This window comes from Eubalaena glacialis, chromosome 14, assembly GCF_028564815.1.
Source record: "Eubalaena glacialis isolate mEubGla1 chromosome 14, mEubGla1.1.hap2.+ XY, whole genome shotgun sequence".
In the NCBI taxonomy this organism is placed as follows: Eukaryota; Metazoa; Chordata; class Mammalia; order Artiodactyla; family Balaenidae; genus Eubalaena; species Eubalaena glacialis.
Genome location: NC_083729.1, coordinates 83,715,009 through 83,742,400, shown reverse-complemented (window position 1 = coordinate 83,742,400; position 27,392 = coordinate 83,715,009). Strand labels below are relative to the sequence as shown.

The 27,392-nt window shown below is 45.2% G+C and overlaps 1 protein-coding gene across 1 annotated transcript in view; it reads left to right on the top strand.

Moving 5' to 3' along the window:
* The first annotated feature begins 276 nt into the window (after nt 1-276).
* Nucleotides 277-27,392, top strand: part of ACOXL (acyl-CoA oxidase like) — a 340,428-nt gene continuing 313,312 nt past the window's right edge. Inside the window, 6 exon segments of the mRNA XM_061210908.1 lie at nt 277-358; nt 579-628; nt 706-804; nt 12,899-12,982; nt 22,322-22,408; nt 22,752-22,850. Of these exon segments, the coding sequence (XP_061066891.1) occupies nt 277-358; nt 579-628; nt 706-804; nt 12,899-12,982; nt 22,322-22,408; nt 22,752-22,850 (501 nt within the window).

The following is a 27,392-nucleotide window of genomic DNA, read 5'->3' as shown; positions in this document are numbered from 1 at the left end:
TGAGAAACAGACACCGAGATGGGACTAGATGTGCAAGCGACTTACTGGGGAAACATCTAGAAGGATCACAGGGAGGGAGCTGCAGGAGGTGGGGGAACCTTTGGGATGTGTGTGAGCGGGGCTGACACGATGAAATGAGGGAGAAGAAAGGGCCCGGCACCGTCATGAGACAGTCTGCGTGGGCTGCTGGGGGTCCCTGGGCAAAAGTCTTCTGTTGGGCAGGAATGGCCTGAGTCTAGAACCTTGCCATGCTCATCACCAGCTGGGAGCAGCCTGATGGCAGAGCAGCCTGGGGCCAACGCCAAGGTTAATTCCAAGGAATGGCAGCTGCAGGTTGCTGGGAAATGCTGCTCCCACTGTGGGTTCTCTTGAAGGAAATTCTAGGTGACACTCCTGGGGCCACCACACAGGTCTCTCCCATCTCCCCCATCTTCCCATCCCGGACACTTGGGTAGAGGAGGAAATGTTAGAGTCTTGTTTTAAGGTCATTGTCAGGGAACCCTTCTTTCTTTCCTTCCATTTTGACCGCCCCCCCCACAGTCTGTGTCACACACATGGTGGCCTCCTTTGACGCACAGCATCAAACAAGAGCTCTAGAGAGACCCAGCAAAGATGTCTGTTCTGTCAGATCCCTGGGTCCAAAGGCTCCACTCATGGTCACCATCAATCCAACATCTTAACATCCATTTTGTATCCATTTGTCACAGGTATGATTTGAGTCTGGATGAAATGAGAGCTTTGACATTTCAGAGAGTGACGTTTACCATGGGTCTACCTCTGTTAAAACATACAATTCAGGATCAGGTAAGTTTCATTGTTATTTTGGTGTCATGTGTATGTGAGTGAAGGAGAGAGAGACAGAGAAAGAAAAAGATTTCGTTTTGTTTTGTTTGCTTTTGTGACTTGTGGAAGGAAGCACATTAATTTTGCCCTGGGGGAAACAGACAATGTGGTCGGTATGGGGGAGTGCCTTCCTTTTCTGTCCCCTCCCTGTGTTAACCTAATTGATTCACTTTTCCCGAGCCCACAGGCCAGGGAGTAGGGGAATGAGCAGAGGTAATGAAATATTTGTTCACAAAACAAATATAATTTGGGGTGTAAAACTCAAATATCTGAGAAACGTAGTAAACTACTTTTATGGGCTTTTTAAGCATTTTAGACTTGTCCAAAATGGATGAGTCTTGTTTGCCTAAAAATTGCCACTCTCAATGCAGTTAAATTATTTTAGTCAATTTAACCTCATTAAAAGAAAGAAGGAAAGAAAGAATATGGGATGAGAGGATTCCTTTGTGATGCTAGCATTAGAAGTTCTATATTTTAGGCAAATTTAAGTCAATTCATGCAGCCTCATAGTTTCCTTAAACTTAACACTTTACACAGGAAAAAAATACCCCCCGGTGAGACCCCTGGGGGAGGGCCCTGAACTGGGGATGAGCTTCAGTAGATGCTGAGGAGCTGAATGTATTCTGCCGTGAGCCTGGCCCCCTTCCTGCCCAGCGTGGTCTGCGGAGGGAGAGGCTGAGGATTGAGGGGGTGGAGGTCTTTCCCATTCAGGAGACCATGGGGGCTTGTTTCTCTGTGGAGTGTGGATCAGAGCTGGTGGGGGCCTGAGTCCATGTTTGAGACCAGATCACCACCCGCCCACCCTCTTCGGTTGGCTGTCTGTCCTGAGGAGGCAGGGACAGAGCTCAGCATCTTCTCCTGAGGAAGAAATTACAGGCAGAGCTTTGGCACCTCACCTCCTGGTGAGGTGCTGCAGTCCCTCCAAGGTGACAAGGGCACGGCATCACCTCAGAGAGCGTGTGCAAGGAAATACCCCCAGAACAGGGTGAAGCATGCTGGCAGAGTCTGGAAAATCATTTCATACCAAGTAGAACATGCTGGCAAAGTAGATGTTCAAGCTAGTAAATTGCCTCTCAATGAAACATTTAGAGGTGAATGCAGCCATCCAACCAACCAACCAACCAACCAACCAACCAACCAAACAGCCAAACAGCCAACCAACCAACCAACCAAACAGCCAACCAACCAACCAACCAACCAACCAACCAACCAACCAACCAGCCAAACAGCCAACCAACCAACCAATCAACCCCAACCAAACAGCCAAACAGCCAACCAACCAACCAACCAACCAACCGAACAGCCAAACAGCCAACCAAACAACCAACCAACCAAACAACCAAGCAACCAACCAAACAACCAACCAACCAAACAAACAAATGAACAACCAAACAAACAACCAAACATAAAAACCCCAATCCCTCTTTGCTTTCAGCCACTTTCTCCGTCAGAATCTGGCCTCCAAATGTGTCCGGTGTGGGGCTGGCAGGAAGGTGAGATTCCGACATGGGGGCCAGTCTCCTGCCCCCTTAATCAGCCCAACATGTCTAAGGCTTAAGTTAGTGTCAAAAATCAAGACCCGGATGTGAGGGTTGATCCTTTAATGAGGTTTACCAGTTGCAGCCTGAGCCCCCCACGTCTGAAGGATTAGCCTGCGTACTCTCGCTACTGATGAAGCGTGTTAAGCCCTGGATCCAATTATCTCCGTGTTTTCACGGCTCCCTCCGTGGTCGTCAGCAGCCTGGACAGCTCTGTCCCGTATGATGAGGTGTAATTCCTCTGGGAGGCACAGGATTGGCCTTGGACGACCCCTCCAGCTCATTTCTGTTAGTTATTTCAGCCTGTTTGGCGCTTCTCTCTGTGTGAGTTTGCAAAAGCCAACGAACCTGAAGGAAATTAAACCAGTCAGTCATCGGTCACTGGGGCTGCAGGCTTATCTCGTGGGGCGGGTGTCATAAGACTCAGCAGCACATCTGCATGTGAAGGCTCTCAAACTCCCCCCTGTGAACAGCTGGCGGAGCTGTCCACGTCCAGTAATTCTAGAAGTGTTGCATGATTCATCCCACCTCTGCATGAAAATATTGAGTCATGGACTGCCAGTTCAGAGAGCATTCCAGATCCTTCCATCTTTCCCTGGCCCTCGTGTTGCTCTTAACTTTTGGGGATGATTGGATAAGCTCCCAGGCAGAGTGCAGCGTGTAACATGTGACGATGATGTCCTTGAGGACAAATGAGGAGTGAGCCACATTCATCCCAGGGCTCGGTGGACAGCCCAAAGGCTGAGAAAAAGCCATTAAAATGTTTCTACTCTGTCTTCTCCCCTCTGTCAACTGCAGTAGATTTGAGGTGTTTCAATAATTTAAAACGGAAAACAGTATCTCAGCCTGACTACAGAGTGCACGTGGACGCGCACACACACACACAATGTGAACGATCTCATTGCACCTTTTCAACTCCTCCTGCACCTGTTTCCAGCCACATCACATTTGTGCCCCTCAGCCAACTCTCTCCTGTCTCCCTGAGGATTCAGGACTGGGTCCTGCGTGCGGGGAAGTCTCTGACTCCCGGAATTTCCAGATGAGGAGACGGAGGACCCAGTCGGGGCATCTGCTTTGTGGCAGTGCTGGGACTGGACCCCAGCCCCTCCCTTGGGTGCCTGGTCCTGTCTGTGTGGCACCCTCCTCAGAGACACCCTGGAAGCCAACAGGGGCTGACAGCCTGCACCAAAATCACCATAACCAGTGACAGCTCACACTTACTAAATACATATTTTGTGTCAGTCACAGCTCTAAGAACTTTAAATGGATGATCTCATTTAATATTCCTGACATCCCTAGTGGTATTCCCATTTTACAGATGAGTAAACTGAAGCTGAATAATTGGCCAGAGGTCATACAACTAGTAAGCTGTATATATAAGTAGTGGAGCATGGATTCAAAGCCAGGTGGATTGCTTCCTGAGCCCACTCAAATCTGGGGTGTCTCACCCCAGGGTGCACATTAGAACGGCCTGCAGAGCTTTCCAAACTCTTGGCCATCCAGGCTTTTGGTCAGGCCCATCGGATCAGCATTTAAACCTTGCAGGTGATGCAGTGTGCATCCTGGCTTGAGTACTGATACACTGTCCTTCTTTCCCGGTACCCTGTACTGTTTCTCCTGAATTGTTTCTAATTCTTCTGAATTGTTCCCATTCAGCATTTCGTCCCTGCCAATCATGGTGCAGGGCCGACTCATAGGGATGCTCCATCCCAACATTTCCTTTCCTCAGGAGGGAGCCAGTGGGACTCAGGCTATTCCTGGCCAAGTGTAGTGAGGAGTGGGGACAATGGATAATGGATAATGAAGTTCCCCACTCCATCCATGACTGCTTGCCCCCCAACCCTGTCCGCAGCCATCTTCTCTCTCATCCTGAGCTCCTCTCGTCCTCACCCCCATGATCCACATGGGCCGTGGGCATGGTAACATCATTACCGAAGCCAGTGGTTCTCAAAGTAGGATCTGAGGACCCGTGGGGGTACCCAAGATCCTTTCTGTTACTATCTGAAAAGTAGATGTCCAACTACCTGCGTGCACGACACCAGGTTTTCATCATCAACTTCGACCAAAACAACATATGGCTACAGACTGAGTGCAGTAGCAGACATGAGAGGCCAGCTGTCTTCTATTAAGCCAGATGCTAAAACACTTTGTAAAAATGCAAAACGATGCTATTCCTCTCATTGATTTAGTTTTTGGCTTGAAAATTGTGGCTATTTTTCATAAGAATTGTGTCATTTACATTAACATGTAATAGGTTTATTGTTATTTTTAAATGAATAAACATTTTAAAAATTCTCAGCTTTAATTACTAGTACAGTAACTTGATAGATACAACCTGCATAAACTAAAGTTCTCTGGAATCCAAGATAATTTTTCTTTGCCATTTAAAAAATAATTAATCAATTTATTTTTTGGCTGCATTGGGTTTTCGTTGCTGCGTGTGGGCTTTCTCTAGTTGCGGCAAGCTGGGGCTACTCTTCTTTGCGGTGCACGGGCTTCTCATTGCGGTGGCTTCTCTTGTTGTGGAGCACGGGCTCTAGGTGTGTGGGCTTCAGTAGTTGTGCCTCGTGAGCTCTAGAGCAGGCTCAGTAGTTGTGGCGCACGGGCTTAGTTGCTCTGCGGCACATGGGATCTTCCCGGACCAGGGCTCGAACCCGTGTCCCCCTGCATTTGCAGGCGGATTCTTAACCACTGTGCCACCAGGTAAGTCTGGAATCCGAGATAATTTAAAAATTTTTAAATTAATTAATTAATTAATTAATTAGACTGCATTGGGTCTTTGTTGCTGTGCGCTGGCTTTCTCTAGTTGTGGCAAGCAGAGGCTACTCCTCGTTGCGGTGTGTGGGCTTCTCACTGCGGTGGCTTCTCCTGTTGTGGAGCACGGGCTCTAGGCACGCGGACTTCAGTAGTTGTGGCACACGGGCTCAGTAGTTGTGGCTCACGGGCTCTAGAGCGCAGGCTCAGTAGTTGTGGTGCTTGGGCTTAGTTGCTCCATGGCATGTGGGATCTTCCCGGACCAGGGATCGAACCCACGTCTCCTGCATTGGCAGGTGGATTCTTAACTACTGCGCCACCAGGGAAGTACCCGAGATAATTTTTAAGAGTATAAAGGGGTCTAAAGCTTGAGAACTGCTGGTCTAAATCATCCACTGTTTTCTCAAACCACCCATCTCAGATCAGCTTGGAGGGAGATTGGCGGCTTTATATTTATATTATATTTATTATCCTGTAATTATTAAATTTCCATCAGAATTCAAGATAGTGTCAGTTTGGGATGGTTTGGGTTTTTGTATTTAGAGAAATACCGGGGTGGGGGGCAGTGATCAGATCTGGAATGGAATAAGATTTGAAAGTCAGCTCCCCTTAGAAGGCATCAGGGAATGGGGAACGTTGTTGCTTTCCTCATGAACCCCTGAGAAAAGGAGCAGCCTTTCCCAGGAAGCAGTTACACTGAAGCCATTGGCATGTTGCAGAAAAGGAGCTGAGCAGGGGTTTCACCAAGAGACTGAAGCCCCATCCCAGGACTGGTTCCTGACCTACTGTGAGCTCTTGGCTCCAACACCCTGGCCTTGGCTCTGCCCTTGGTCCTCTGGCTTCTGTTTGTACTGGGACCCAGGCTTTTTCTAGTGGGCTGGACAGGCTGCCCCTGGCTCTGCCTTGTGTGCTGCTGACTTTGGCAGGAGGCCCTGTCCCAGCTCTGGCTCCACGACTTGGACCCTGGCCACTTGGCAAGCGCTCTGGTTGGGTCAGCCCTGGCCCCGTGGGATGCCGTGGTGGATCTGAGCAGAGATGACAGGATAGAGGGAGGGCCTGTTTATAGAAGTTCCTCTGTGTAGATTGGCACCTGAACTGAGTTTTCATCCATGACGGCCACAGGGATTACTTGAAAGGGCGTGCCAGGGAGTGAGCTGGGACCTGCCCGGGGACTCCAGTGCAGCTGGAAGCCTGGTGCTATTTATTTGCTGCACTGGAAACCATTCTGCATAATGGAAACTTCTCATTTTAAGGCATAATTATTCTTCTTGCATTGAAATATTATGTTAAAAATAACAATAATGATTACTTGTTATCATTTGCTAAGTCCCTTCTATGTGCCAGGCTAGGTGATTCATTCATTTTACAATTATTTATTGAACACCTACTACGAGGTAGTTCAAGAGGCAGTGAACAAAGCAGGTAAAAAAATACCTGCTTTATGGAGCTTACATTTTAGGGACGAGGCAGGCCACAAACTAATAAAGTACATTTATGTCAGATGGTTGTCGATGCTGGGGATAAAAATCAAGCATGGTAAATTGGGAAAGAAGAAGTAAACCTATCTCTGTTCACAGACGACATGATCTTATATGTAGAAAACCCTAAAGGTTCCACCAAAAAAACTGTTAGAACTGATAAACAAATTCAGTAAAGTTGCAAGGTACATAATCCATCACTCTTTTCAATTAAAATTAATGTAAAATAATGCACTTTTCATCAACAGCAAAGTAAGCTCATGCATCAGGCTGGTGATGTCAATACGATGCATTCATCATTACATGTTGTCAGTATTGATAAATTATGTGATTACACTAATAATCAGAAAAATTTTCAAGGCAGCTAGGAATTTGGTATGAAGCATGCTGCCAGACAAGAGGCATTAAATTTAAGGGAAGAATTTGGAAAATCCGAAACTGTCAAAATACTGCAATAATGTTGTGACAGATGAAAAATGTCTTTGGACAGAGCCGTGGGAATGTCACCTTTCATCCTCCCTCTCTTGGGCTTTCCTGGAGTAGTCAAGGCCCCTGGGGAGGGCAGAAGTACAATGGCCACAGACAGCCTTTGTCACAGAATCCTCCCAGCACTCTGCTCAGGGATCCCACTATGTGGTCCCAGGAGGGAATCAGCAGAGAATAAGGAACAGCAGAGAGCAAGAAGAGTCAGACGTGGAGGCCACAGTGAGAAGTCTGGATTTTTTGCCAAGGTAACTGGAGTCATTGGAGGGTTTTCTCAAGGGTGGATGGGGAAGAGGAAGAAGGCAAGCACAATGTAATGCTTATTTTAGAAGTGTTATAGTTCCTTGATCAAAATTTATAAGTTGATTCAAAAAACATACATGGAAATGCAAAAGGCCTAGAATCATTAAAGCAATTCTAAAAAAGGACGAATTTGGAGGACTCTCCCTATTTGATTTCAAGACATTAAAAAGCTACTCAAGATTATGTGGTATTGGCATTAGGATAGACACATAGATTAATGGGACAGAATGAAGAGTCCTGAAATAAATCCACACCCCTATGTTCACTTGATTTTTGGACAGTGTTGCCAAGGCAATTCAATGGGAAAATGAAAGTCTTTTCAATAAATGGCGTTGGAACTACTGATAAAACTATAGAAAAAAATTTAACCTTGATCCCGACCTCACACTACACACACAAAAAATTTGAGGTGTATTATACACCTGAACACAAATTCCACAATTACAAGGTTTGTACAAGAACAAAGGAGAAGGCAGAGGTTTCTTAGAGAGGACCTCAAAATGCTGAAAGTGTAAAAGAAAAAAAACTGATAAGGTAATCTTTATCAAAATTAAAAACCATTGTTCATCAAAAGATATCATGAAGAGAATAAAAAGGCAATCTACAGGACTTCCCTGGTGGTGCAGTGGTTAAGAATCCGCCTGCCAATGCAGGGGACACGGGTTTGAGCCCTGGTCCGGGAAGATCCCACATTCCACAGGATAACTAAGCCCACACGCGACAACTACTGAACCTGCGCTCTAGAGCCCATGAGCCACAACTACTGAGCCCGCGTGCCACAACTACTGAAGCCCCTTGAGCCCCTGCTCCGTAACAAAAGAAGCCACCGGAATGAGAAGCCTGTGCACCACAACAAAGAGTAGCCCCTGCTTGCCGCAACTAGAGAAAGCCTACGCGCAGCAATGAAGACCCAACGCAGCCAAAAAAAAAAAAAAAAAAAAAGGCAATCTACAAACTAGGAAAGAATATCTGCAATGCTTATATCTGAAAAAAAATTATGTCCAGATACAAAGGATTTGTACTCAGAACATATAAAGAATTCCTAGAGCTCAATGATAAAAAGACACACAACCCAAGTTAAAAAATGGGCAAAATCCTTGAAAGGATTCTTTGGACACTTTATAAAAGAGTCCAAATGGCCAATAAGCATATAAAAATGTGTTCAGCATCTTTAGTCATTGGAGAAATGCACAGTTAAACCATAATGAGGTGATATTACAGTCTCTCGAGAATAGCTAAAGATGGGAAAGACTGACAATATTGATGGGGATGTGGAGCAACTAGAATTCTCATATGTTGTTGGTTGGAATGGAAAAAGGTGCAATCATTTTGCAAACGTGTTTGGCACTTCCTTACAATATTAAACATAAACCTACCCTTCAACCAGCAGTTGCATTCCTGGGGGTTTACAAAAGAGAAATGGAAACACATATCCACAAAAAGACTTGTGCATGAATGCTTGTATCAACTTGATTCATAGTAACCCCAAGCTGGAAACAACCCAAATGTCCCTCAGTCAGAGAATGGACAAATTGTGGAATACTCACAGATGGAAAACCACTCAGCCATAAAAAAGAATGAACTACGGATACACAAAACCACACGAATGCCTTATCTGCCTGGAAGAAGACAGACATGAAAGAGTACATGCCATACGATTCCATTTATGTAAGTTCAAGAACAGGCAAAGCTAGTGAATGTTGATGCAAAGAGAAGAGTGGTTGCCTGTGGCGGGCAGGGACTCTGAAAAGGAGCAAGAGGGCACTTTCTGGGGGGCATGGGAACGTTCCATGATCTTAATTGGTGTGATGGTTACATAGGTAGATAATGGACCAGAACTCATGCATTTATGCTCTGTGCATTTCACTGTATATAAATTTTACCTTAATAATAAATATTAGATCACCATGCCTGACGTTTGGGGCAGAGTGGGACAGAAGGCCAGCTGGGAGGTTGTTACAATAGTCTAGGTGCAAGGTGATGGTGGGAGATGTTAGAAGTGGCCAGAATTGGGGTCTCTTTTGGAGGGAGGGTCAGGACTGGATAGCCCAGTAAGCAACAATCTTGTTTAGAGCAGGCCCCAGATGACTGAATCCTTGAAGCCTTGAAAATTTATTTATTCTATTTGTATATTTTACTCTGATTCCTTCTCTTTCTAAAATAATTTAAGGCTCATTGTAAAAAAGGACATGTATTCAGTAAGACTGAGACGATGTAACTAAAATAGGGAAATTGAAACTAGAAGACAGAAGAAGCAAATATGCCAGTTTGGGGACTGATGTTAGAAAACTAAGATCAGGAACCTGTTTTTGGTAGGGCTCCTAATGGGGCCTCTTACAATATTAAACATAAACCTACCCTTCAACAAGCAGTTGCATTCCTGGGGGTTTACAAAAGAGAAATGGAAACACATATCCACAGAAAGACTTGTGCATGAATGCTTGTATCAACTTGATTCATACCCCCTCTTGGTAGGGCTCCTAATGGGGCCCACTGATGGGTTATAAAGGGGACAGCAAGGGTCTTTAATATCAGAGGGAAGACAGCTCAGATTATAGATTACCCAAGCAGTGTTGAATCAAGTTGATTTTAGTTGAAGAAGAAGATTTGTCTTTTAGAGACTCTCTGGGCTTATAAAACCAAAAATACACATTTTTGTAGAATTTGATTTGTAACAGAATATTACATCATGAAGGTCTGATACATCAAGTGCTCTACAAAGAAATGGGGTTTATTTTACGGAAAACTACCTTCCTTCTGTTTGAGACTGAATTTATTAAGCAGAAATGTAAATAGCATGGGGTATAATTTAGGATAAAATAACAAGTTTGAGTATATTCTCCATACATTTATGGAATCATTATTAAAAATTACTATAAACTAACAGTCTGATATGGGAATTGAGTTTGGCTTGAATATATTAAATCTAAATGAAGGCAGCTATTGATACAGTAGAAATACTGCAAAAATGTATGCTGAAAAATGCATTAATTATTGATTGATCATTATGAGTATGGGCAGTTCAGTATGCTGCCAATTGAATGTGAGGGGAACCTTGTCAATATTAGACATTCTTTAAGAACAATTAGTGGATCGGAAATGAAAGAAGAACTGAAGAGAGAATTTACGTGTGGAAAAGGTACTTAAAAATATATACTAGTAAGGAAATCCATCAAATCAAGCCTCATCTTAGTTCTGGAACTTTTTGCTCGACGTCTTGAGATGGACCAGCCCAAATGAATACTTCAATCAACATCACAGCATTAATGGCAAACTCCTACGGCATTGCCCATCGGATCTAATAGCAAAGATCGCGGTCCCGTGCAGAGACTCGGGAAGGAAAAGAACTGTCACGAACAATTTATAATGCTCCAGGATGGCTACATTTGGGATTGGTTCTTTAGCAAATTTGACTGCAATTTATTTCAAACTGGTGAGTAAAAATGGCCACAGTTGGATACCACCAATGACAAAGTCATTCTCCTGCATCCACAGTGTAAGTGGAGAGAACGAAATATGAAGAAAACCATGACCGGTTGGAGATTCTGAGGGATTTGCTTAGTCCTGATGGTTAAGGTTTGGCTCCAGCAGAGCAGGTGGTTTAAGGGGAGGAGGGGGGTGTTGGAATGAGGTGGGCTGGGGTGACCGTCAGCACGGTTACCTGGGCACTGGGACGTGTTGGTGTCAGGTGCTCTCTTGCGACAGGGCTGGTGGTGCAAAAGAGGGGTGGGCTGGCAATAAAGATTGGACCACCCAGGGTCCCGGGGCTCCCTCCAGCTTAACACTGAAGGGCATTGAGGGCTGGGGACAAGAGTTCCATGTGAAGAATACGAAGATCTGGTTTCTGGCCCTTTTTCTACCACTTACTAGGTGACCCTGGTTGGACAAGTCTTTTGACCTCCCTGAGCCTAGACTTTTCCATCTGTGACACGGGGTCAGCACTTCCTGTCCTGCTCAGCTCCTCCTGGAGGATTGTTGTGGAGATCTCTGTCGGGACAGAGGACCCAGGGGCCCTCCGAAAAAGCCCGCGAATATCCGCTACAGTTGTTTTTTATTATTTGCTGGGAACGAACCCTCCCGTGTGAGCGGATACTGGAGCCAGGCTGTGGTACGTGCTCCAGCCTTGGAGGTATTTTAGGAAATAATCAATACAAGATGCACTGGGTTTGAGCCATGATAAGAGTCATAAATCTTGACAGTCTGCTGCTTGATAAAATTAATAATGCTTGAGAGAAACATTGTAAAAACCTATGGGAGGGAAAGCAGAGTATGTATGTCTGGGGAGAGAGTCTAAGCCAGTGTGGAAACTGAGAGTCCTCCAAGGAAGGTCGGCTCCTCCTGCTGCTGGTGGGGCGGTTTACACGCACGTACGCACACGTACACACAGGCAGACACGCACCACACACATAGGCACTTGTGCACATGGGCAACAAGCACCAGCTTTGTTGGCTGCGTCTCAGAAGAGACTGGTGAATCAGAAAGGCTAGCATTAATTCCAACAACAGATAATTGGAATTTACACACTCAGGGGCCCATTACCTTTGGAAGAAATGCCACCTGCCTCTGAAATTCTAAAATAAAACAGCGACGGTGTTCTTGCCCTGTCCCACTTCTCGCTGGTGGAGAAGAGCGTGCTTGTGTAGCTTTGGGATTCGAGGCTGCTGTGCACAGCAAGGGAGAAGAGGGTAACGAAGGGGGACCGGACCTCATGGTTTTTAATCAAAGCCCTGAGATGCTCTGTGGTTAGAAAGGAAAGTGAAGAATATTGCTTTTCCTGTGTCCAGAATGTTCCCAAATCTTCCAAATCCTCTGTCTTGGAAGATTGTCCAAGACGTCAAGATTGTCGCCTGGACTTGCGCCAGCTGCTCGCTGTTGGTGGGAGCGTCGGTGCAGAGATGCTGCAGGTCTGAGTTGCTATGTAGAACCGTGGTAGTGGTGAGGGGGCCCAGGGACAAACTTGGTTAAGGCCACGTGAGGCCAAAGGGGAGTCTGCCAGGGGCTGGCCTCCATGCACATGCAGTCGACTTCCTATCGTGTGAGAGTCTTTAACTACCTCGTCTGTGGTCAGAGACCAGACGACCCCATTAAAAAGGATGAACAGATGCTCACTACCATATATAAAAGAGGTAAACAACAAGGTCCTACTGTACAGCACAGGGAACTTATTCAGTGTCTTGTAATAAACTATAATGGAAAGGAATCTGAAAAGAAAAAAAATATATATATATATGTAAAACTGAATAACTTTGCTGTACACCTGAAACTAACACAATATTGTAAATCAACTATACTTCAATAAAAGTTTTTTAAAAAGGGATGAAAACGTTGGCTACTGTTCAGTAGAGTGATGGAATTATTTCTTAATTTAAAAATTGCTTTTGCTGTGTTGAATTTTTTTATTGTAAAAGTAACATCTGTTTATCATTTTAAAAAATGTTCATTTAAATGGTCAGAAAAAACCATAAGGAAATCTTGACATTGGGTCTGTCATGTTTTCAGGCAGAGAAAACAAAGAATTTTGTCTCTCGGAGCCTGGTTATAGGAGAAGTCCTCTCCATAGCAGACATGGCCACAGGAGTAAAGGTGAGAGACACTGGGCAGCCTGCCCTTCATGAACTGATGGTTTTGAATGACAAGGAGTAAAAAAAAAAAAAAAAAGACTCCATAGGCATCAGTCTATTCCTGCACTAGATGTTTATAAGATGGTACACCTTTCAACCCATCCCCCTGACTTCCTCTTCAACCATTATACTCAATACTGTATTTGTTTTTCTTTGCTTTTCTTTTTGTATAGCTTTTTTGCATTTATGTCAATCAATTTCCTTTATTCTCATTTTATACAAACAGTATCGTAGTCATTTGCGATGTACTTTCTTCACTTAAACATCATCACTAAGATTGATCTATATTGTTGCATGCCACTGTAGTCATTTTGTTTATTTTTTAAAAAATCTTCCTATTTTGAAATAATAATGCTCACAGGAAGTCACAAAAGTAGTACATAGAGTCATGTGACCCCTTCACCCAGTTTCCTTCAGTGGTGATATCTTATGTAGCTGTAATGCAGTATAAATCAGGAAATCAACATTACTACAGTACTGTTGACTGTAGACCTTATTCGGATTTCACAAGTTTTTACACTCAGCTGTGTGTGTGCGTTTGTGTGTGCGTGCACGTGTGTAGCTCTGTGCAGTTTGGTCCCATATATAGTATCATGCAACCACTGCCACAATCAAGATATAGAGCTGTTTCATCATCACAAAGAAACTTATAGTCGTGCCCATTTTCAACTGCATCCAGCCCCTACCCCATCCCTGTCCTTCGGCAACCACTAATCTATTCTCCATCTGTATGGTTTTGCCATTTCCAGAATGGTATATAAATGGAAGTTCATTCATTTTTGACTACAGAAAGATATTCCTTTGGGTGAATGTGCCACAGCACTTGGAATTCTTAGACTTCTCCATTTTTGCTGATCAAATGGGTATAAAATGGCATCGCACTGTGGGCTTGCTTTGCATGTACCAGCTCACCAAGGATGGTAAACAGAATAGCTTGAAAGGTGTGACTGCCATGGCCCCTCCCTGTGCCCTGAGCCTGCCAGCGGCATGCGGCCCTGCATGTGCCCTCTTCTCCCTCCCTGGACACCACTGCATCACCAAATCAGTCCCCACATGTGAATATCCAGTCCTGATGTTCCCAAAGGGGAGAAATTATAATTAGAAAATGATGAATGAATGATCAGACAAGAAACCAGGTCAATCATTGATGAGTCCAAGATGGAAACTCTTTCTGTTCTGCAGTGTAGACATTTAAAAATGGGTAGGAATTAAAAACGAAGAAATCTGTGAGCACCAGCTGGGGTGAGGGCACCCACCATTAGGTCCTTTGGGGAAAACTGGCTTCCCTATGATTTCATCCAGGCAGGGTCTCTTTCTCTCTGGGATGGGTTGGCTGTGGCTTCCAGAGAGAAGAAAGTCAGCTGAGATGCAGCAAATAGATCCTCCTCTCAGAAATCCTAGAGGGTCCTGGTTCAGACTCATGATCCTCCGTTGGTGCTTTTACCATATGCCCACACCTGCCTTCTCTTTAGCAAGCCTCCGGTGGGCCATGACCATGGGGAAGTCTTCATAGGATGTTGCAGCTCTCTGGGTGGGGAGCCCTCTCCTCTGCACCTCCAGGGTCTTGCACTGAGCCTGGTGCACAGAGTTGCATAGGGAATGTTTGAACAAAGGAGGGAGGAGCAGCTTGTAGTTTCAAGCAGGACTTAAGAAACATTTCAACCCATTGCAATATGTGGACCTTATTTAGATCCTGGTTCAAACAACAGACTAAAGAAAAATTAGACGTCAGTTGGGGAAATTTGAAATTGGGTATTTGGCAGTATTAAAGAATTATTATTATATTTGAGGTGGAATAATGGTTGTAGGGTCATGCGTTTAAAAAGAGTCTTTAGGGCTTCCCTGGTGGTGCAGTGGTTAAGAATCCATCTACCAATGCAAGGGACACAGGTTCAAGCCCTGGTCCGGGAAGAGCCCACATGCCGCGGAGCAACTAAGCCCGTGAGTCACAACTACTGAGCCTGGGTGCCACAACTACTGAAGCCTGCGTGCCTAGAGCCCGTGCTCTGCAACAAGAGAAGCCACTGCAATGAGAAGCCCGCACACTGCAACAAAGAGTAGCCCCTGCTCTCCGCAATCATAGGAAGCCCGCGCACAGCAACAAAGACCCAAAGCAGCCAAAAATAAATAGATAAAATAAATAAATTAAAAAAAAAAAGAGTCTTTATTTTTCACAGATGCATAGGAAATACTACTTAGGGATGAAATGACAGGATGTCTGGGATAAACTTCGAGATCATCTGGGGTATAGAATGGGAGAGTGAATTGGGGGAAAGATGAATAAAATGGATCATGAGCTGGGCATCACTGAGTTCATGATACTATTCTATTTTGTTTGAAATTTTCCACAATAAAAAGCTTTTTAAGAAAGTTTTACTCCTGAGTATCCTAGAAGGAAATTTGAATAGATTTAAAGGACTGGATCTTTAAAAATGCTTCTCTGATCACATCAATCTCAGCTGAAAACCCCTTCCTGTTATGCTTTAGAGAAACCCTCCAACCCTTGACATGTCTCACAGGTTCTCGTGTGGTATGGCCCTGCACTCACGTCTCCCGACACCTTCTGTGCCACGTAGTCCTGCCCGGGAGATCTGCTGTCTTGGCCTTTCGGTCCCTTGTTTCCATATTTGGACCTCTCATGCTATCATCCTAGAACGATATTTTCCCCTCCTTCACCTGCCTGGCACCTGCTCATTCTTCAAGTCCCAGTTCAAGTGTCCTTCCTTCAGGTAAACCTCCCTCAAGCCTGCAGTTTAAATCCCACCTACATGTTGTCATCTGTCTTTGTGCCTTATAGTATTCTGTCATGGCATGTACCCACTTTTTTTTTTTGTATGATCATGTTTTTTTTGGGGGGGGTTTAAGATTAACTTTTATTGGAGTATAGTTGCTTTACAATGTTGTGTTAGCTTCTATTGCACAGCAAAATGGAAGGATTCTGCAATATATGCAGATCAATCAATGTGATAACACGTGATACACAATTAACAAATTGAAGAATAAAAACCATATGATCATTTCAATAGAGGCAGAAAAAGCTTTCAACAAAATTCAACACCCGTTAATGATAAAAACTCTCCAGAAAGTGGGCACAGAGGGAACCTACCTCAACATAATAAAGGCCATACATATATGACAAACCCACAGCAAACATTATTCTCAATGGTGAAAAACTGAAAGCATTTGCTCTAAGATCAGGAACAAGACTAGGGTGTCCACTCTCGCTGCTATTAATTTAACATAGTTTTGGAAGTCGTAGGCACGGCAGTCAGAGAAGAAAAAGAAATAAAGGAATCCGAATTGGAAAAGAAGAAGTAAAACTGTCACTGTTTGCAGATGACATGATACTATACATAGATAATCCTAAAGATGCCACCATAAAGCTATTAGAGCTAATCAATGAATTTAGTAAAGTTGCAGGGTACAAAATTAATAAACAGAAATCTCTTGCACTCCTATACACTAAAAATGAAAGATCAGAAAGAGAAATTAAGGAAACAATCCCATTTACCATTGCAACAAAAAGAGTAAAATACCTAGGAATAAACCTACCTAAGGAGGCAAAAGACCTGTATGCAGAAAACTATAAGACACTGATGAAAGAAATCAAAGATGACACAAACAGATGGAGAGATATACCATGTTCTCGGATTGGAAGAATCAATATTGTGAAAACAACTATACTACCCAAAGCAATCTACAGATTCAATGCAGTCCCTATCAAATTACCAATGGCATTTTTCACAGAACTAGAACAAAAAACTCACAATTTGTATGGAAACACAAAAGACCCCAAATAGCCAAAGCAATCTTGAGAAAGAAAAACGGAGCTGGAGGAATCAGCCTCCCTGACTTCAGACTATACTACAAAGCTACAGTGTTCAAGACAGTATGGTACTGGCACAAAAACAGAACTATAGATCAATGGAACAGGATAGAAAGCCCTATCCTGAAACAGAGATAAACCCACTCACCTATGGTCACCTAATCTGTGACAAAGGAGCCCAGAATATACAATGGAGCAAAGACAGCCTCTTCAATAAGTGGTGCTGGGAAAACTGGACAAGTACATGTAAAAGAATGAAGTTAGAACACTCCCTAACACCATACACAAAAATAAACTCAAAATGGATTAAAGACCTAAATGTAAGGCCAGACACTATAAAACTCTTAGAGGAAAACATAGGCAGCACACTCTCTAATGTTAAATCGCAGCAAGATCTTTTTTTTTTAAATTAATTAATTTATTTTTGGCTGCGTTGGGTCCTCGTTGCTGTGCGTGGGCTTCCTTTAGTTGCAGCGAGCGGGGGCTACTCTTTGTTGTGGTGCACGGGCTTCTCATTGCAGTGGCTTTTCTTGTGGAGCACACACGGGCTCTAGGCACGCGGACTTCAGTAGTTGTGGAATGCAGGCTCAGTAGTTGTGGCGCGCGGGCTCTAGAGTGCATGCTCAGTAGTTGTGGCGCATGGGCTTAGTTGCTCCGTGGCATGTGGGATCTTCCCGGACCAGGGCTTGAACCCGTGTCCCCTGCATTGGCAGGCAGATTCTTAACCACTGCACCACCAGGGAAGCCCGCAAGATCTTTTTTGACCCACCTCCTAATGAAAATAAAAACAAAAATAAACTAATGGGACCTAATGAAACTTAAAAGCTTTTGCTCAGGAAAGGAAATCATAAACAAGATGAAAAGACAACCCTCAGAACGGGAGAAAATATTTGCAAATGAAGCAACTGACAAAAGATTAATCTCCAAAATATACAAGCAGCTTATGCAGCTCAATATCAAAAAAAAAAAAAAACCCAATCAAAAAATGGTCAGAAGACCTAAATAGACATTTCTCCAAAGAAGACATACAGATGGCCAACAAACACATGAAAAGATGCTCAACATCACTAATTATTAGAGAAATGCAAATTAAAACTACAATGAGGTATCACCTCACACGGGTCAGAATGGCCATCATCAAAAATGTACAAACAATAAACGCTGGAGAGGGTGTGGAGAAAAGGGAACCCTCTTACACTGCGGGTGGGAATGTAAATTGATACAGCCGCTATGGAAAACAGTGTGGAGGTTCCTTAAAAAACTAAAAATAGAGCTACCATATGATACAGCAATCCCACTACTGGGCCTATACCCAGAGAAAACCGTAATTCAAAAAGACACATGCACCCCAATGTTCATAGCAGCACTATTTACAATAGCTAGGACATGGAAGCAACCTAAATGTTCATCAGCAGAGGAATGGATGAAGAAGATATGGTACATATATACAGTGTACCCATTTTGGATTGATGTATTTATTCACAGGTCTGTTGTTTGTCTCTTAGCACCACTAGAGGGCAAACTCCTTGAAGACTGTCTCTGTCTACAGTCTTGGTATGTAGGAGGTGTCAGTACATGAATATTAAATGAATGCATAGAATCAAAACTGTATGGCAGTTACTGAAAAGGTTAAATTTAGAATTACCATATGATCTAGGAGTTCCACTCCTAGGTGTATACCCCAAAGAATTAAAACAGGGACTCAAATAGATACCTGTATACCAATGTTCATGGCAGCATTATTCACAGTAGCTGATAGGTGGAAAGAAACAAGTGTCCGTCGACAAATGAATGGATAAACAAAATATTGTATATACAAGTGTCTGTCAACAAATGGATAGATAAACAAAATATTGGAGGTACCATGGAATATCATTCAGCCATAAAAAGGCATGAAGTTCTGGTACATGTTACAACACGAGTCTTGAAAACATGATGCTAAGTGAAATAAGCCAGACCCATAAGGACAAATACTGTACGATTCCACGTATGTGAAATTTTGAGAATAGGCAAACATATAGAGATAGAAAGTAAATTACAGGTTCCCAGAGGCTGGGGGAAGAGGAGAATGGGGGCAGTTATTGGTTAATGGGCACAGTTTGTTGGGGAGTGATGAAAAAGTTTTATAAGTAGTGGTGATGGTTGCACAACACTGTTAATGCAGTTCATACCGCCGAACTGTACATGTAACAATGGCGAAAATGGCAAACTTTATGTTATAGGTATTGTACCACAATAGAAAAATCTTGGAAAATTTAACAAAAATGATGATTCACCCTGTTTGCTTTCCCACACGTCGTTCATTGCAGGGGAGTTTTTTTCTTGTGCTTGGACACCCTAGACAGTTAGCGGAACGTGTAGGTTGTGTCTCTGGTCCAGCCCAGGAGGCCGTGGCTGCCTTTCCTGTTGGTGCTGGAGGGAGACTTCCAGGCAGGGGACGCAGTGCCTCGGGAGCAGGTTGGTGAGCCCTGGGTTGGTCACGACTTCCCCAGATCTCGGTGCCAGCCCAAGGCCCCTGCTGGCTTTCCTGGTCACCTGAGCTGGCCGTCAACCTGAGCATCAATTCATCAGCGTCATCTGCACCCCGCAGGCCTGAGCGCCTTCCCTCTCCCGCCGGGTCCATGTCATCCAGAGGCTCCAGGCATCCCTAAGTGCTTTGGACAAACACAGTTGAACTCATGCAGCCAAGTGCTGGCTGAGCCAGGGGCTGCTTGGAGAGTGACTCACAGTGAGGGGGCGGGAAAAGGACAGAGGTGCCAGGGAGACTTTCTCTCCTGAGGGCTTTGAATCCCCACTCTAGCTTGGGAGCCAGCCCAAGGTCTCCCGCCAAGCAGGCTGATGCAATCTGGACGGACTCTACAGCCCAAAGAAACATGACCTGCTTCCTTTTCTTCTTCCCCATGACGGCTAGCTTTTTGCCTTATATGAATCATCTCACCCTGTCTTAGTTTGCTTGGGCTGCCATGATAAAGTGCTACAGATCTGCTGGTTTAAAAACCAGAAATGAGTGTTCTCACAGTTCTGGAGGCTGGGAAGTCCAAGATCTAGCTGTCAGCTGATTCAGTTCCTGGTGAGGGCCCTCTTTCTGGCTTGTAGTCTGACCACCACCCACCGGCTCACCGTGGCGGCCACTTGCTGGGCACCTTTGGTCTGCCTGCCAGGCTGGGCTCCATGCCCCTTACAGGAGGCACCTGCTCAGAGTGTACAGTGGGCCAAGGAGTCGTCTGCTTAGAGCCCTCCAGGGGCTCCCCCATTTGGTCAGATCCCCTGCTCTTCGGAGCATGTGGCTTTGGCAACACACTGGTCAGCACATGGGGGAAGAGGCCCACGTTTGGACAGACTGTGGGGATCAGGGTCCCGCAGGCACTGCCTCGGTGAACTCCTGTAGTTTTGCACAAACCTGTGGGTTTCACTCACCCAGCCCAGTGCTCCTACTAATAGCATTTAGTGAATGGAGTCTTTCAAAAGGTGGCTGAAACACTCATTGTTTTCCCCTTTCTAAAGAGAAGGAAAAAATGTAAAACCTAGGAAAACTATACTGTAAAGAATGTTTTAGCCACCAGCCAAAGAGATTTAAGGCTGGAAAATTCAACCTGTTTTAGTTTTAGAAAAATATTTTTCTTTAACTTGATTTCCAAGAGGGTTTAGGGGAAAAAAACTTTACCATCTGGATGGATTCCATTTTCCTGGGTTGGAATTAGCAATGCAATTTGCAGGGTCGGCAGTGATTCCGAAGAGCAGGGCTCTGAGAAATCAGGGCGTTAAGCATCTTCCGAGGATACTTGACGATTCTCCAAATGAAAAGCGCCTCCTATGTGAGATGTGATTAGTGAAATTCGTCCGTCGTGATGTCAAGGCGTTTCACCTGGTCAAGTGGTTCAGTCTGAGTCGATGGGGCGGCCTTTCTGGAAGTTAGCGTCAGGCTGATCACACACGTGTGGTGCAGGGACTGGTCCTCACCAGAGGCTGATGACAGTTCTCAGACAGGAGCATGTGAAGATGCCATTTCTGCCACTTCCCTGCAGGGTCTTCCTTGGGGGTCACTGTGTCCACTGGGGCTCATGCCATTGCAGTGACCCCAGAAAAAAGACACCTATTGGCTGCTATACTCGAAGAGTCCAGGGTGTGTGTAGCTGGCTTCAGGTGTGGGTGTGTGGGACCTGGACTCTCTCATCGCTCGGTTTCACCTCACCTTTATCCCCACGTGTTGGCTTCCTTCACCAGCTCTCGTGATGGCAAGAGGAGCCCCAGCCTCCATTCTTCCAGGTTCCGCTGCTTCCAAAAAGAGTTTCTCTTCACCAGTAGCTGACTCGTGTGTCCCAGTGGCAGCTCTGATTGGACCCATCCAGATCACGGGTCCATCCCGAAGCATCCCCGTTGGCCATGATGTTATGCAGATCGGCCAGTCCTGGGTCCTGGGTCCCAGGCTCATCCTAAAGCTGGGCTGGAGGTTGACATTAGCCACAAACCACTTGGACTGATTCTGGGGGAAGAGGGCTCCCCAGAGGAAAACTGGGGCTGTGTTTCTAGGAGTGGGGGCATGCTGACTGGCAGGCACAGCAAATGTCTGTACACCTGACCTCTCCTGTCTTTACAGTCAGTCCCCTGCTCCCTTCAAACGGCCCTGCTCGAGCCACCCTTCCTTCTCTTCTGAATCCTCGCAGCAAGCGTATGAAGGGCTGTTAGGTGTCAGGCAGCTTGGGTGTGAACCCCAGCCCTGCACGCTTTCTCAGGTGCAGCCGTGGGCAGGTCACTTTCCTCTCCTGAAGCTCAGTGTCCCCATCTGTCAAATGAGAGGGACGGTGTTTTCTTCCCAGGAGGGTCACGAGGGTCAGTGAGTATGTGGAACTCAGAGTCTGGAGGGCGGGAGGGCTCAGGAAGTGGAGGCTCGTCGTTCACTGCATTTGTCCGATGGGAGAACTATGTCCTTGTGTCATTGTCCAAGGCCCCACAGCCAGCTAGTAGCTGAGCTGGGATTTGAGCCCAGCCTGTCTCATCCCGAGCCAAGTACCTGCTTGTTCAGCAGCCTGCCCTCTTCTGTTGACCTTCCTGTTTGTGGAGGGTTTCTCCTGGTACAGCTCACCTCTGCAGGCACCTGGGGTCCATGCACAAACGCTGTTGCACATCTTCAGCGTACCAGGCACTAAGCTAGACCCTGAGCAGACAAGGCAGAACGAACATTCAGAGCAGTCATTTGATGGGGTGAGCCGGGCAGCCCCGAGGATGGAGGACGGATGCTTCGTGCTGTAGGGGTGACCTCTCCAAGAGAGGAAACCGTGAGCTGTGTCTGCCCAGAGGAACTGGGGCTGTACAGGCAGCGAGGGGAAGGACGTGGATGCCTTGCCGCTTTAGCAGGGCGTATGTAAAGCTTGATGCGCTGATCGGTGTTCCTTGAACGGAGTTTGCCCAGTGGGTTGGGTCCCCATTAAATTGTTGACTCTTGCTAACAGTGGCCTGTAATCTCCTTGTTTCCAGTGTGGGATAATTTATTGGCTATTCGGTGGTGCCATCAGAAATCTCGGAAGCCCAGCACGTGTAACTAAATGGCTTCAGCCACTCCAGGTGTGGCACGTACCTCCATAGATAACCGTCTATGGAGAGCCTTAAAAATTCACAGTAGTTAGGGGTGTGTGTGTGGGTGTGGGTGTGTTTGCAGAAAAAGAAAATAAAACAGAGAATTAGTGTCAGCCAGAACTTTGTTTGAAATGAGAATTTAAGACTACTTTTTAAAATTGCACTGAGTCTGTCATATTGTTATCACATTAGCTGTCACCAGACTGAATTTTTATAATTATCTCCAACTCACCGCTCCCTTTCTCGCCAACATTCTTAATGATCTGAGAGGTAGGCAATTAGAGCAGCCGTCTGACTAGCTGATTCCCTTCTAACACCCAGTAAACTCCAGGAGCAGAAATACACGGGGATGTTTGCAATGACCGAGAGGGGCCACAGGAGCAACGTGAGAGGGATCCAGACGGAAGCCACCTTTGACCTCTCTGCACAGGTGAGGATTCTCCCCGGGGTGCTGGCGGTTCTGGGCAGCGGACCTGTACACAACGGACCCTCCTTTCTCCCGAGTCCACCTTCACCCCTGCTGTGTGTGCTCTCAGGCGGGGGATGCTCAGATTCAGAAGAAACGTCTAAGTGCTTTAGTGGACGTAGGCTCAGCCTTCCTGAGTCTAACACCAGCCAACACTTACACAGCACCTACTGTGGGACAGGCACTGCTCCAAGCCCGTTATGTACACTCATTAACTTAATGCTCTGGAAAAACTCGGTGAGAACAGGACCTAATCCATTTTGTGGTCCTTCCTAACAGTAGCAGGTAAATGGGTGGAAGAGCGGTGTACCGTGTGTGATGTGTGTGGCAGGAGGGCACTGTGTGTGCTGGGGCCTCCTTCTGGGAGCCAGGTCCTCGGTGCTGGCATGACGCAATGTCTGTACCTGCGACCTGCACACAAATCCACATGGCAACCGAAATAATATTTCACAACACCGGGACTTCCCTGGTGGCGCAGTGGTTAAGAATCTGCCCGCCAATGCAGGGGACACGGGATCGAGCCCTGGTCAGGGAAGATCCCACATGCCACGGAGTAACTAAGCCCGTGCACCACGACTACTGAGCCTGCGCTCTAGAGCCCATGAGCCACAACTACTGAGCCCACGTGCCACGACTACCGAAGGCTGCGTGCCTAGAGCCCGTGCTCTACAACAAGAGAAGCCACCGCAATGAGAAGCCCGCGCACCACAACGAAGAGTAGCCCTCGCTCACCGCAACTAGAGAAAGCCCGAGTGCAGCAACGAAGACCTGATGCAGCCAAAAATAATAACTAAATTAAAAAAAAAAACATTAAAATTTCACAAAACAATCTGACTTTGTTATATGGGATGAACTCCAGAATGTTGGTAAGACCCTCTAACTTGACGTCTCTCCACAAATGGGTCACAGCAAAAACCCTGCTCTGTAAATCCCACCCCTGTCCCCATCTCATCTCTTTAGCTCCTACTCCCAACACCTTGGTGGGTGTTGCCTTGTGCATGTGCGTGTGGTGACTCAGCCTTCATTTTGGCTGAGTTTGTCCTTTGCTTTTTTGTTGTTGTTGTTGTTGTTGTTTTTTAATTTTCTTCCCTCATTTTAAAAAAGTTTTTTTTTATTGTAGTATAGCTGCTTTACAATGCTGTATTAGTTTCTACTGTACAGCAAAGTGAATCAGCTATACGTATACGTATACCCCCTCTTTTTTGTATTTCCTTCCCGTTTAGGTCACCACAGAGCATTGAGCCGAGTTCCCTGTGCTATACAGTAGGTTCTCATTAGTTATCTATTTTATACATGGTATCAATAGTGTATCTATTTCAATCTCAATCTCCCAATTCATCCCACCTCCCCCCTTTCCCCTTGGTATCTATACACTTGTTCTCTACGTCTCTGTCTCTATTTCTGCTTTGTAAATAAGATCGCCTGTACCAGTTTTTTCAGATTCCACATATTTGGAATCTGGAGTTTTGTTCCCAGGATTTTTCTGACCCAAGAATGCTAGTTGGAGGTGGTCAGCGCTTAGAATGACAGATGCAGGTGAGGGTTTTGTTGGAGGATGTCCTGCCTTTCCTCTGTCCTGATACTAGTTCTCTACAGCAGCCAGTGATGTCCAAGGTCATAGTAAGAACCAGAATAAAGACTGCCACTTTTTGAATGCTCCCTCTGTGCCAGGTCTGTGTCAAACTCTCTCTGTATAGTATAGTATACCACACTCCGTCACAACAACAATCCCATGAACGTGGTAATAAGCCACTTCTGTGCGTTGAGCACGTGTGCTAAGTGCCAGGCTAAGCACTCTGCATGCAACATTGTGTTAAATGTTCTATAATGTTATAGGAAGATATCCTTGTCCCCATTTTACAGGTGGAGAAACTGAGGCTCACAGAGGTTAGGAAACTGACTGATGGCTATGCAGTTAACGAGAGAATCTCAGGTTCAAGGGGGATTGTCCTTAACGACTTAGCTTTCCTGATGGGACACTGACCAAACGTCTTTGGGGTTTTGGCTGCCCCATTTTTTCTCCGGAAACCATGGTATTGAGGTCACCTTGCTGTCATCAAAGGGAAGAAAAATCCCACTCACAATTCTTATTTATTTGTTTCTTCTTACAATTATTATTATTATTTTTTGCACAGAAATCATTTCCCTTTGTTAGTCCCATTTTCTCCAAATAGCATAAATGATTTAGCTACCTGCTGCGCTATGGCAGCTGCCACTCTCGGCAGGGGAGTTGCAAAGTTGAAATCGTAATGATGAGAAGACGCTGGTGAACGTGCTGCTTCCCGAGGGAGGGAAGAAGCCCATCATAAGCTCAGGCCACTGAGGGTTGGCTTGGCAGGGAATGGCTTTGTCCTTCATTGGTTTTTGTGTTTTCCCCTTCATTTCCCTTTTTAAATGTTAGAGCATATCAAATGAGCCCTCTCTCCCTCCAGGGCAGTTTCAATCTCTTACCTTTTTTGGTTGGGCATTCCTGTGGGTTGGTTGTTTTATTTTTATTTTTGGATGATAGATTGAGTAGCGGCATGGAGAGTTTTGAGGTAAGAGAGAGTTTTATTTTTACAGTTTAGGCAAAATCGCAAAAATAAATGAGGCTAAGAGCTCTCTGGCCAAGGCCGTCTCTTTTAGTGCTTGCAGGACTGACCGTTTTGTTGGCCTTCAACAGTTAATTATAATAGGAACCGACACACATAGCGTGCATTATTTAGATCCAGCTTTTAAAAAAAATTTTATTGGAGTATAGTTGATTTACAATGTTGTGCTAGTTTCAGGTGTACAGCAAAGTGAATCAGTTATACATATACGTATGTCCACTCTTTTTTTTTTAGCTTCTTTTCCTATATAGGCCATTACAGAGTATTGCACAGGCGTTCCCTGTGCAGCACAGGAGTTCCCTGTGCAATACAGTAGGTTCTTATTGGTTATCTATTTTATATATAGTAGTGTGTGTGGGACTGACATAGATCCAGCTTTAATGCCAGAGTTTTGGCTGAGGCAGACTTTCCAAATCAAGTATTTTTGCCAGAAGTGACAAATTTCCTTTCCCAGAGTAGATCAGATGCTGATGGGAACAGATGGCCTCCTGTCCCCTCCCTGCCCCACCAGAGCTTTTCTGCCAGGCCAACCTTTCTCTGCTACTTCCCTTCCCACCCTAAGGTGTTAGCATCCCCTCACCACGTGAATTTTGTTGTTTGTTACTGCACCCACCAGACTCACAATAACTCCTTTCTTTAAGAAGTCCTGGCTGGCCTGATAAGACAAGGGCAGCAGCCTCCAGAGACTTAAAAAGAGCTTGTCCATTTATGTTTCTGAAAAGCCCTCGCCTGTGTTAAAAGGTTCCCTGTGCACATATGTGTCAGGGAATGTTTTCTTGGGCTCCAAGACTGTATTTCTTGGCCAGAGGAAAAGTGCAGTCTGTATACTTAAAAATGTGAAATCTGAGATGATCTTTACATGATCAATAGCTTGTCGGTTTGGTTCAGCCACATCTTCGATATTGTCAGCTTTGATTAAATTTGCTGTTCTGCCTTTTCACCATTCTACCCCCCCTCCCCTGCTCCCCACCCGCCCCGGACTCTCCGACCTGTCCCAGGTACCTGGTATCCAGAGCTGGCAGTTGTGGTCTGTCTCTCCTTAAACACGAGGTTGAAGGGTATCCCAGGTGGTAAGCAGAATGAGGGAGGACCCAGAAGTGAATGGGGGCATTTCCATGGTGATCCTGTTCTAGCTCCTGGAGAGGAAGAAAAAGAAGGCAGAATTTTGAGCAGAGTGAAAACAAAAAAATACATTTTTTTTCCCCCTGCTTATTCCTGACCAGTACTAACTTCGGACTGTTTTGAGCTGGAATCCTTGGTCGTATCATGGAGACGCGCTAGATGGCATGTTCTAAGATTCTTTCCCTGATAAGATAGAGAATTGTTGGCAAATGCTTTTCGGTTTAAGGGCTTATCCATATGAGCTTTTGAGGGAACCTTTTATTATTATATTCATTGATGAGGAAAATGGAGAGGCACGTTCTGAAACAATCATCCCAAGGCTTAAATGAGGTATTTCTTTTTATAAAAATCAAAATTGTCTGGGCTGAGATTCTAATCAATGGCAGGAATGGGTCACGGTTGCCTAGTAGTCTTGTTAAATGTGTACACATTTAACCTTTGGTTAGTTAGTGGCCATTTAAACAACAGACCCATACCTTAAAGGCAAGAACGTTCAAGACCCAGGAAACAGTGGAGGGCATGAGGAACCAAGCGATTGGTCCAGAAGGGGCAATGCCCAGTAGACAAAATGAAATACATAGACATGGACTCATCTAACTAGGGACCCCAGATCATTGGATGTTCCATCCTTTCTTGTGACTCTCGAAGGTGGAGTGTTTGGGGGCAAGGGGCGTGTGCAGAGCTGAATACATATCAGCAGGGCTTTTAGGGGTTTGGTGCTGGATTATTTAGAAGTCAGAACCTCAGTGTGGAGTAGTCTAGAGAGAAAGAAGCACAATGAAGAAAGCCTTTA